This window comes from Prionailurus bengalensis, chromosome D1 (genome assembly GCF_016509475.1).
Source record: "Prionailurus bengalensis isolate Pbe53 chromosome D1, Fcat_Pben_1.1_paternal_pri, whole genome shotgun sequence".
In the NCBI taxonomy this organism is placed as follows: Eukaryota; Metazoa; Chordata; class Mammalia; order Carnivora; family Felidae; genus Prionailurus; species Prionailurus bengalensis.
This window is the reverse complement of record NC_057346.1, coordinates 44,012,854-44,025,123: the sequence shown is the minus strand read 5'-3', so window position 1 is coordinate 44,025,123 and position 12,270 is coordinate 44,012,854. Positions and strand designations below refer to the sequence as shown.

At 36.6% G+C, this 12,270-nt stretch overlaps 1 protein-coding gene across 3 annotated transcripts in view; it reads right to left on the bottom strand.

The window, feature by feature from the left end:
- GRM5 (glutamate metabotropic receptor 5) overlaps nucleotides 1–12,270 on the bottom strand; it is a 530,110-nt gene that overhangs the window by 505,931 nt on the left and 11,909 nt on the right. For all 3 annotated transcript variants that reach the window (XM_043579975.1, XM_043579974.1, XM_043579976.1), the window contains exon 2: nucleotides 7,447–8,308. In XM_043579975.1, coding sequence (XP_043435910.1) covers nucleotides 7,447–8,107 — 661 coding nt within the window. In that variant the 5' untranslated portion in view covers nucleotides 8,108–8,308. The remainder of the gene's footprint in view (nucleotides 1–7,446; nucleotides 8,309–12,270) is intronic.

Below are 12,270 nucleotides of genomic sequence, written 5' to 3'. Positions count from 1 at the left end.
TGTGTACTGGGTAGAGTTTGCTGTGCAGAAGTTGTGTTAATTGGAACGGAAGCACCTCATACCATGTCCTCCCATTTCACAGTTTTCTTCACTCAGTAGCAACCTTTGTTACTCAGAGTAAACTTTATAAATCTAGAAGCTAATAAGGTTCTAATGATTAAGGAATGGTGTCATGTGACTATCTCTTTAATAAATAGAATGAATAAACATTCTGAATATTCAAACTCTAAAGCTCAGAAAATAATGTTATCTCTTTAGGGTCTGGAATAAGGAAGGTAAAGAAAAAACACACAATGTGTGCAGCTCACATCCACAAAATAGAGAAATGCTAAATATATCTAACAGGCATACACACTAAGAGATGATCTTCCTTGAGGTGCCTGGGTAGCTCAGTTGGTTGAGCGTCTGACTTGATTTTGGCTTAGGTCATGATCCCAGGGTCATGGGATTAAGCCCTGCATCAGGCTCTACATTGAGCATGAAGTCTGCTTAGGATTCCCTCTCTCTCTCCCTCTGCCCCTCTCCCATCAGGTGCATGCTATTTCCCTCTCTGAGAGAGAGAGAGAGAGAGAGAGAGAGAGAGAGAGAGAGAGAGAGAGAGATGATGATCTTCCTTAAAGGAAGCATCTGATTAGTTGGAACTGCGTATCCCCCCAGATATTTGTGTCTGTGTGTGTTGGGGCATCGGTGCAGTGATAACCTCTGAAAATAAAGTTCCTTCTAACTTAATCATCCTGGGCATGGAGTATTTGGGAGGGAAATTCTGGTATTTGCATCAGTGAATAGACAATAATAGTGCCTGAGAAGGTGGAAACAGGGATACTATCTCTGTCATGAGGCTTTTATAGGTGAGTCAGAGTCAAACCTGGTCTAAAGTCCAATTTTTCAGATCTAATCTATAAGTAGGGAAGATCTTGTCCAAGCCACAGCTAAATATGTCAATGGATTCTATTTTTCCCCTGAGCAAGGCAATAATAACTCCCTCAGAGGCTAGACACTAATAGTCCATATGCTATTCTATCTGGAATGGAAGGTGAGAAGCATTTCCCAGGGCCACCTGTATTTCTTTCATTACTAACAATGAAGTTTCTGACAGTGATGTATGAATATGAAAAATTACTTATTTACTATTAAAGTTGCCACTGTATTTTCCAGATTAGTGTTCTGTGATCTAATTTAATGAAGAACCCAGCTAGAAGTCTCTGCATCTTCTGTTTTTTTATGTATTATTGTATCAGGGTAACCAATATAATTACCCAAACATTTCATAATCACAAAGATTTATGGGGGTCTAATTTTTCCAGATTTTTTGTGAAGCAAAGGAAAGTATTTCAAAGTGACTCAGGCAAAGAAGCACTTCCTCTAATTCACCGTTCAAGAGCAAAGAGATCATGCCATTTCTCAAAGCTAACTTGTACATTAATAAATTCATTTGTAGTACCTACTATGACTTCAGATAGGCATTAAACCTTACAGCAGATTGAGGGGCACCTGGGTGGCTTAGTCGGCTAAGCATCCGACTTCAGCTCAGGTCATGATCTCACAGTTTGTGAGTTTGAGCCCCGCACTGGGCTCTCTGCTGACAGCTCAGAGCCTGGAGCCTGCTTCAGATTCTTTGCCTCTCTCTCTCTCTCTACCCCTTCCACTCCTGTGCTCATGCTCATGCTCTGTCTCTCTCAAAAGTAAATAAACATAAAAAAAAAATTAAAAACATAGCAGACTGGCATCATTGAGATGAAGAAAAAGGGAATACAGCAATAAAATGGAATAGTAATACAATGGAAATTAAAAAAATAAAAAGAAAGAATTTGAGTAATTATTCCTAACAATGATGTGGAAACTGAATTCTGGTCAGGAATATTGAGTTCCAAAACCCAACTCTGTAACTAATTATGTACCAGTAAGGCCAAATTACCTGTCCTTATTGTCTGTTTTCCCCACAGTAACAGAGGTATTAAATTACTTGCTCACCTAAGACACCTCCAATGTTAACATTTTACAAAGCTAAACAATAGTTTGTGTCTGAATTATTATCATGATCATCTCAAAAATCCATCTCAACTCCCAACATTATTCAACCCCTGGAGAAACAAAGTGAAACCCCTTTTAAAAATACCAATAAGGCCCGTAATGACATTTCTTGTCTTTTCATACTAAATTGTTGTATTGATACAATCCCAATTAGTAGAAATAATGTAACAGGAAAATGTAGTCCCATTTTTTAAAAGTTAAACTAAGCATATATACTATGAATCACTTTGAAAATCTTTCAACTAAAGCTTGAGTGTTCTCACATGTTAAAATAATTGATGGAAAACCTATCACAACTTAAAAGTGGTACAACATTGCAATACGTAGGTTAACCTGAAAGACAATGTTCTTAATGATGTCATTTTACCAGTACAACTTATTCGTACATTTTTCCCCAAGAGCATCACTGACATGCTTTTTGGCTAGAACAAATTAGCATTCCTATATCATTAGATAGAAATAATAAATTCAAGAACCAGTGCAAACAAAAAAGGAGTAGAGTGTGAATAGCATTTTACAATTAATCAAGGGAGGCATCTTGGCACCTCATTTTTAAAAAGAAGCAAAACTGTGAAAAATTATAAGTGCCTGCTATTTTTCTACATGCTATCTATTCATAAATAGTGAGGTACTATTCTAACACAAATTCATCCATTCAGCAAATAGTCTGTGAATACCTATTATATGCTAGGAACTCTGATAGGCCCGTTGGATGTATAGTGGAATTTAAAGTCGGCAAAATTGTGAAGTATAAAAATCCTATAAGGCATCCATAAAGTACAATATACATGACTTTGTACATAAAATTCAATCTGTAATTGCTTTTCTCAATGAAATTGGGCTAGATCCAGGGAAAGCATGTAATAATGGAATGTATATAAGTGTCTGATTATTTAAAGCATCAAGGCTTTAAGGGAATTATCAAGTCTTTAGCTACAGGAATACGAATGAAAGACCAAATTTTCCTTCTGGCCCACAGCATTTATTTCACATTTGTAGAACAATACATTGTTTTCACATTTAAATATAAAGAATATTAATTCATGTTAATGCATTTATTTTGTTTTGATTTTGAAGTGTAAACATTGTAGTAGTATCCAATTGGGAAGTGGGGCAGTTAAAGTCATGGTGATGAGTTTGCTTATACTGTCTTGAAGGTATTCATTATTGCTCATAAATTTACGGTTAGCTGAGTAATGTTTATGGCTTCATCTGGGCTGTATGTGTGACTGCAGTTAACTGTGAGAGGCAGAAAGGCAACTGTGTTGATCTTCATTGAGTGCTCTCACATAGTTGAGGTTAAGTAGTCTAAGATGGCCTTATCTGGAAAACCTGGGTGCTCTCATCCTTCACATGGTGATGATAGTGTTCTAAGACAGAGTAGAAAGGAAGTCCTCACTTCCACCACATCCTATTAAGCAAAGGAATCACATGGCAGGTGCTACACAGGAGTAGAAGGGAACTATCAAATTACAAAGCAAAGGAAGTCATCAAAGAAGCCAGTCTGTCACTCCTCCAAACAGGCAAGCACCATTGATCCTGTGCCATAATGGGCACATATACCAAGGTTTGTAAGAGTGCTGAGGCAAAGGACCCCTTAAATTTTCTTAGAGCAGAGAGTGTGCTGACTGGATTGACACCTTTGAAAGAAGTTAACATTTTTCCTTCAGAGTCATTGCATGTTCCTTTCCTACACACAGCTGAAGAGCTAGTGTGGTCTGCCTTAATTATTTTTTCTTGTTTTACTTTCATACTATTGACCTGTTGGTCTAGAAGACCTAGGCACAATGCCTGCATGGTACAACAAGCCACAGTAAATAATCAGTTCTGTAGCCAGAGAAAAACCATAAATCAAGAAAATGGCAAGTATAAGTGATTAACATTGAAGCTAAAACCCAAATCTCCTTGTGCTCTCTTCTGGAATTCTGTGACAGCAACACTTTCTTGAAGGAACATCTTGTGATCACTGCCGAGAGGACTGAGTGACACAGTACTACCATGCTTAAGTATAAAGTAAATGAGCAATTTGGGGATGGGGGATAGGGGACTTAAATGGGACAGCATCCTTTCATAGACTTCAATGCCTCGTGTGAAAGCATTTGGAAAATTCAACAGTCTGGGGTGCCTGGGTGCCTTAGTTGGTTAAGTGACCAACTTCGGCTTAGGTCATGTTCTCACCATTCACAAGTTTGAGCCCCATGTCAGGCTCTGTGCTGACAGTTCAGAGCCTGGAACCTGCTTTGGATTCTGTGTTTCCCTCTCTCTCTGCCCCTACCCTGCTTGCACTCTGTGTCTCTCTCTCAAAAATAAATAAATATTTTTTAAAAAGAAAGAAAGTTCAATACTCTTCAAGAAAGAGTAATATCAGTTGGTCAAAGGAGGATAGGAATAGTTTTGAGATACTGGGGCTGAGCAATTTGGGTCTAGAGAGAGTTATCCCAATCCAGCGACAAAAAGAGGCTAAAGGAAGAACTAGTATTACCGTTTCATGGTAAATCCCACATTTTCTGAAAGGCTTTCTGAAAGGCCAGGCCCCAGAAAACCAGGAATCATCTTGGGGAGTTTCCACAGTACCCAACAGAGGTGTATCTCACTACACAAGCACTTTTCTGATCCTGGATATGATTTTTTGCCTCATGAAACTTCCTACCACACCACTTTTATACTCATAAATTTTAAGAGATAATCCTACATAACCTCATTATACACAAAGTTGCTTGGTATCAAAACAATATAAATACTTTCTGACTAAACCACATAAATAAATAAGCCAAAATATTTCTTCCAGTCTTTGTTCAGTCTCAAAGTTTGTTCTCTCCTGAATTCTTGTGGTATCCAAATACTTTGCCAGTGTTGTGCAATAATATTTCTACTGACCTATTTTTGGCAAAAATAATTAAATTTGCCTGAATTTGGCAATAGAATGTTTAATGGCTTATTTTTTGTCCACAAATAGAATGTTTTCTTTTAATTTTTATGTCACAATAGGTAGTTTATGCTTATAGTACACAGCTCCAAATGTTTGCACGCACAAGTTATACATTCTACCTGATCCCCTAACTCTTCAATTTCCTCCTCAAAAGGAGCAACTGTTACCAGTTCTGTTCTTCTCTGAGAGCAGTTCTTTGAAAATCAATCAAATGGTTTATACAAACTCCATTTTACACAAATAACATGCCACTACACAAAACTGCACCTTGCCTTTTTCACCTAAAATGATTTTGGAGTTCATTATTATTATTTCATTACCTACAGACTCCCTCATTCAATTTAATAGCTAAGTAATAATACTTAGGCGGATGAATCATAATTTATTTTATTAGCTCACTATCAGTGTACATTTGGGTAAAAAAAAGTTGAAAGCTTAAATTAGTAACAGCCAATGGTTATGATCATTAATTTCTCTTAGAACACAATCTTGAATTGGCATGTCCTACATACAGACCAAGGTTTATTCTTCTGAAGCTGGAGGGAAGCCCCTAATGAAATTTATGACTTCAGGCAAACCAAAACATAACTTTATCCTTGGCGTTTTGTAAATATTTTTTTACTTTCTCACCTTCTCATATTTCCTCATGCCCTTTTCCGGAAATCCAACCCTTCTTAATTTTCACCAATTATCAGTACTCTTCCTGTTAAAACCCAACTGTCAAATTCCTTCTTGAAGATTTCCACCATGGCCCTTATCACCACAGAGAGGAACTTGATTTTTTTTCTGTTTATTTTAGAGACATATTTGTAACTTCTTCTTATCTGAATTATGGTTCTATAAGTATTAATGCATGCCTTATGTCCTTTGCCAGATTGCATACCCATTGAGGGTAGTGATATATAAAATATAGGGCTGTCCTTTACAGGACTATCAGAAGTCCTTACATGTATTTGTGCTTAATAAATACGTGTTGTATAAATATATCCTCAGGTGTTATTCCATTGGAATAACAATTATAGGACCATAAACTACAAGTAACTATGAGTCCTACTCTTAAAATTACTATTAGATATATGTTGGATGGATCATTTAAACTCTTAAAGCATTTGTATTTTAAAATGGGAATAAAATATCGAGATCATATGTATCACTGGCTTGTTGTGAGAATAAAATGAAATAGTTTTATGTTGAAAAATCTCAGCATTAGGAGAAACTCCAAGGTGTCCTCGTCCAATCACCTATCCATTGCTCAAAATCTCCATATATCAATATCTCGATAAATAAACAATAAATTTACACGTAAAAATTTCCAGAGGCATAAAAATATCTCAGTCCAGTATAGAAACCCATTTTATGTTTGTGTAGCTCTGACTACTGCTACTGAGTGGGCACACAGTGAAATCTGTATTATGCTACTTCATAATGAATAGTTTGCTACATCTGATTGGTGATTGGTTGCCAACCTCTGAAGCAGGCTCACTCTGGTCATTTAATAAACTGTTCAGTAACTCAATCCACATTTTGCAGGATTGGATTCTCTGGACCACATTGATAATGTTGTTGCAAGATTCTTCAATCTTAACTAATCCTCATGATGATTCAATGAACTATAAAAAGTATTCTGTACCTTCTTGCTTTAGTATATGCAATAAGTTGTGCTAGAGTGTTATGTAACTAGTGAGTTTCACATTGGGTCACTTAACTTCTGTAGTCAAACCAAACCTATCCCAAACATCCTTGGTCATTAACTAACAAGTAATGTATATGAAAACATTTTCAAAGTACCATAACCAATAAAAAGGGCTAATGTTATTATTAATTATTATAGAACCTCAGTCATATTTTGCTTTCTCATTTTGCTTTGAGCATAAGAAGCAACAAATTTCAAAGGAAAAGTGATTTTGAATTGTTAAAACTTATACCTTAAGAGTATATTCTACACAAGGATAAAATTAATTCATACATATCATCATTCCAGAGTTAACTATACTCTCTATTGAAAAAAATAGTGGTAAGACTAAATTGTTTGGTAATTTTCTGTCACAGTATACCAGAATATGAAATACTATATTTCAAAGCAGACTGTACCTGGCTGCATTGAGCTCCTACCTGAATTTATGTGTACTTCTCCTTATCAAACACAGTAAGAGTTGGAACAACTTTAAATGTGAAAATTATGAGGTGTTCAATGAAGATCTAGAAAACTCAAAAATCTCTAGCATCATTATAGCAGAAGTATAGATAACGTAATACATAATCCAAAACAGTTTTCCATTTCACCAAATCATGCCATATAAACACTCATATTTGCTTAAATCTATGCTTCTGTAGGCATCTGTCACTCATCCCCTTCTTATATTACTGCTATAACTGGGCAACTAAAAAGATCCCAAATAATCAGGAATATTTTAGTCTTCCAAAACCTGAATTTTTAACTGAGATCTGTAATAAAACATACATCAATGAATGTAAAGGATGCTTACCTTCTGTGTGCACAGCTGACACATAGGTCCAATTGTACCTCTTCACTATGTCCACCATGGCCCGTGCCTGCTGGGCATCTGAAGGAACAACCCTCATGAAGTATTTGAACAGAGTCTTGTCGCTCAGATCCATGCTTGTTGCCGAGTAAGCAATCTGAGGTATGTTGAAAAGCTGGAGCAAGTTCTGGACCTGAATGGCCACAGAACTGGAGCCAGGCCCAATGACCCCTACAATGGGCTTCTTGGAACGGAAGGAAGAGGAAGACCCATCCACACAGCGCACCAAACCTTCTTCTTCTTCTGAAGAAATGAGGGAGTCCCTGATGAACTCAATGCTCTGCTCTAGGGCCACAGCCGAATGCCAGCAGGAATCCCTTATCTCACAGCCCAGTGTGATGTTGGGCAAGAGTGTGGGGTCTGAGTTGATCCTTTCCAGAGTGTGCAGCATGGCCTCCACTCTCTGAATGCCATACTGTTCACGAACTGCCCCACACTTCCTCTCATGAACTTTGTCCACCGTGGGCTGATGGTGAACAGAAAAGAGAGCTCCAATAATGATGTCACCTGGCATGTGAGCCACCACCCTCCTTTCACTGGACTGTGCACTCCCACGGACATCTTCTTTCAAAAGCAGAACTGACAGGATCAACAGAAGGACCATTTTAGGAAAAGAGTTCAAGCTAATAAAGACAGCATGGTGGGGAAAATTTAGGAGACTTCTGATAGATAGAATCAAACAATGTCCTATGTTGGGTGGCAAACCAAGGAATTAGCCAGTAATTTAGATGTGCTCTCTAAAGGACCACCATGTCCCCACGTACCATTTAGTTAGATGCATCCATGTGATCATGATCTTCAAAACCTGGAAAAAAAATAGCATGTGCATTTAACAATGTAAGTGCAGCTACTTTGAGAAGCTCTAATGGTCTATACTAGTAGACTTTGACGATATAGATTAAGATTATAATCTTTTTGAAAAAAGAATCTAAAAATATTTCAGACTCCTCTTTGTCTGTATCTGTTGTAATTTTGTGGTTGGATGAAGCAATCTGATAGAGATTTCACTTCACTTATATTATTTCACTTCACTTATATTAATACTACTTCACTTATATTAATGTTTGTTTCATTTGTTCTTCTGGAGTACACGAAAACAAATCTTATGCACGGCAGGCCAAACTATATTCTTATGTGAAGATGAGAGAAAGCATCCTAAAAGCAAAATTATGCCATGAGCAGAAAACTTCAGGGAGTATGCACTCCGAAATTATAAACATTAGTTATCTCTTGGTGATTGTATTTTTTGTTTTTAAAAAACTAATTTTGGGCAGTAAGCATGTATTACTATGAAATTGCAAAAATAAAGTTACTTTAAAGAAAAGCTACATAGTCCCTCTTCAAATGCAGTGTAAGGCAAGTTGAACAATCTCCCCAATAAATAAGTATTGTGTCTCGTTTCCATATAATATAGTACAAAGACATTATGAGGCCAGGTAGGTATTTCCACGCTAAATGAACTACAGGAAAGGAGGGAGAGACTTGGGGTATTACAGAGTAAAATGTTCCCTAAGTAGGTAGAAAGACATAGGGAAATGGGTACCAGTTTGTGGAAAAAATAATATTCAGTTCAAATTCTAGTTCTGCTATTAAGAATTATTAATAAACTGTTTAACCTCTCAGTACCAGAGTTTCCTCATCTGAAAAGCCCCATCATATGTACCAGGATACCTTATGGGAATCAACATAAGATATCAACTATGCAAATGTCTTGTATATTGAATAAGACTATATATATATTCAGGATATGACCTTTTCTGTTATTAAATTTCCAAGGGCATTCTGTAGCTAGGTGGTGAGGACAGAAAATTCTCTGGCAACCTACTCAGTCCTCCAGAGTCTTCAAAGTAATTACAGAGTCCTGTAATAAAATTCACAGTAATCAGTCCTCTATCTCTGATCCAAGAAAAAAAAATTACATATCATGAAGACCCAAAGGGCTGCAGGGATGCATGTTTGGAATTATCCTTCCAAGTAGAAACTTAGTACAGCTTTGAAAGTAGTCATCTATTTCAGTTTAAACTCCTGGGAAAAAGGGAATTTGTCCCAAGTTGCCTACAGCAAATTCTAGCATAGTTTGTAAAAGGGAACTGACAAATTAGTGATCTGGATTATTGAAAGAATAAGAGACTTATTTTGTATGTTGTCCTCTCTGCCAGCCAAGGATCTCAACTTGCTTTGAACTAATTCCCTAGGGCACCTGGGTGGCTCAACCACAGTGGGTTGAGTCTCTAACTCTCAGTTTTGGCTCAGGTTGTGATTTTGTGGTTTGTGCGTTTCAGCCTTGCATCGGGCTCTGCACTGACAGTGTGGAGCCTGCTTAGGATTTCTCTCTCCCCCTCTCTCTCGTTTTTTATGGCAAAACAGAAAGGTTCCCTTGCATAATGCTAAATATTAAAATTTTTAAAAAATCAAATAACTAGATGTTCCAGAATAACTAGGTGCTTAGCAATACTTAGGGCAAAAAATAAGTTTTGGTATAGAAGTTGGCACTGTAGACAAGGAGCACAGAATAAAGACTGATATCATTTTCTCTTTTGGGAAATTATCCAAATATTCTCAAGCATTCCCTTCACTTGCTTAAACCAAAGACCTAGAGATAGATGCTTATTCTCATAAACATGTGAATTCTACTGCAGACAAAAAAAAACTTAGGTAAAAGGAATTACAGTGTTTTACTAAATCCACAATGTTAAGGAATAAACCCAATAACAAAATGAGACTCATTTTGATTACATAAGAGCATCAAAGTGATATGTAAGACTAGAGGTGGGCTATCAAAATGATGAAACTAAAGTAGTCCCATGAATTTTATTTGTTAAAATTATTTTAGATAAGACCTATATATTGAGACATAACATATATACATATATATGTAAATATATAACACTGAAATAGTCCTTCCTATTATTTAGCTCCCTATAAGTTAAATTAATGATTTAACTCATTCAAGATATATCTACTATTGAGTGGGAAAAACTAATGTAACAAAGAAGCACAATGATGTACATTGATAATTGACATCATTATCTTTCATTGAACACCCATCATACACCAGACACTTGTTCATTAACTCATTTAACAAATATTTATGGCTCATGCCTATGCTATGATTCTGTCCTGGAAATTAAATACGCAAGAGAGAACAGGTTGTACATGATTCCTATACTCATGGGGCTTGCAGATCAGTACTCTAAAAGGTGACTTTAGCTGGAGCCTGGTAAATGCAAAGAACAACAAAATAAAGAATGAAAAGAAGTCACTCATGTGAAAAGTGTGGCTAGAGCATAAATAATGGGAGCAATAGTGGTACAAGATGAGGCTGCAAACATAAGAAAGGGCCAGACCAGGTAGGATCCTGTAGGCTCTTACAAGGAATTTGGATGTTAAGTGCAACAGAATGCCACTGAGGAGACGTAAACAAATGAATGGCACAATTCAATCTTAGAAAAAGGTTGTTCTAGCTACTCGCTGTTCTGGATAATGTACAAAAGGAATCTGATTAGAAGACATAAATAATCTAAGTAAGGAATTATATTGCCTTGGCTATTACTGGGGACAGTAGATATGAAAAGAAGTGGACACAATCAGATATATTTTGCAAGCAGAAACAGCTGGACTTACTGATAGACTGGATATGCATAACAAGGTAGAGAGAAGTTGGGTTTTGAGTCTAAAAATTAGTGTATTTTGGTACCATTAACAGATATGGGATCTACTGGTACAGAAATGGATGGAGGAAGAGAAAAACATAGTAATTTTCTTTTGAACACACTAAATTTGAGATACTTTTAAAGCACCTACGTACAGGTGACAAACAGGAAGGTGGGTATGTAAGACTGGACCAAAAGGAGTGTTTGGGGTTAGACATATAAACTGAGGGTCACCAATACATAAAATCTTTGCAATGAATATAGTCACCTGTAGAGCAAGTATAAGTAAAGAAAAGGTGCAGCTGAGAAGTAAGCCCCACAGAGACGTCAGATTGTGCAAAAGCCAGATAAGGAAACAAAGGCAAATCAGAAAGTAAGGAGAGACAGTAAGAACATGTGATGTAAGAAAAGCCAGAAGAGGATGTCCTGGGCACTTTATATTTACAGACATTACACAAGGCTTGCAGGTTGCAAACAATAAAATACATTCTGTCCTCCCCAAGATATTATTTTCAAAATGCATTGAGTATCTGCATGTGGCATGTGTGAGGCAAGAATCCTTGTGACAACCCTGAGACATAAGTATTATTTTATTATCTCTATTTTACAAATGATGTGGAGGGTTTGATAAGTTGAAAATTATCTGGTCACTCATAGCATAACATATAAAGTTACTGAATCATTGTATTGTATACTTAAAACTAATGTAACATTGTGTGTCAACTATACTCACATACATACATACATACATAACATACATACATACATACATACATACACTAGCCAATCACTTAGAAAGTGATGGAGCTAGAATTTATGTCTATGCCTAGTGACTCCATCATACACTCTTTTCATTATTCCTTGCTGCCTTACTGTCCCTTCCTTCTACTTCAAAAGTCCATGAAAAACAAGAAGAGCTAGCCAAATACAGTTTGAACATCCCAGGGATATAGAATCTTATAGGAGTTTCCTTGAAAACTAGAGAGTGAAGAAAATTTCAGGAAAAGAGATAATCCAGCACTTAGAATGTCGAAATGTGTATAACTGTCTAGTACAAATGTATTTATATTGCCCTAGTATTCCCCACTAGATTATGGCCTGCTAGATTATAAAG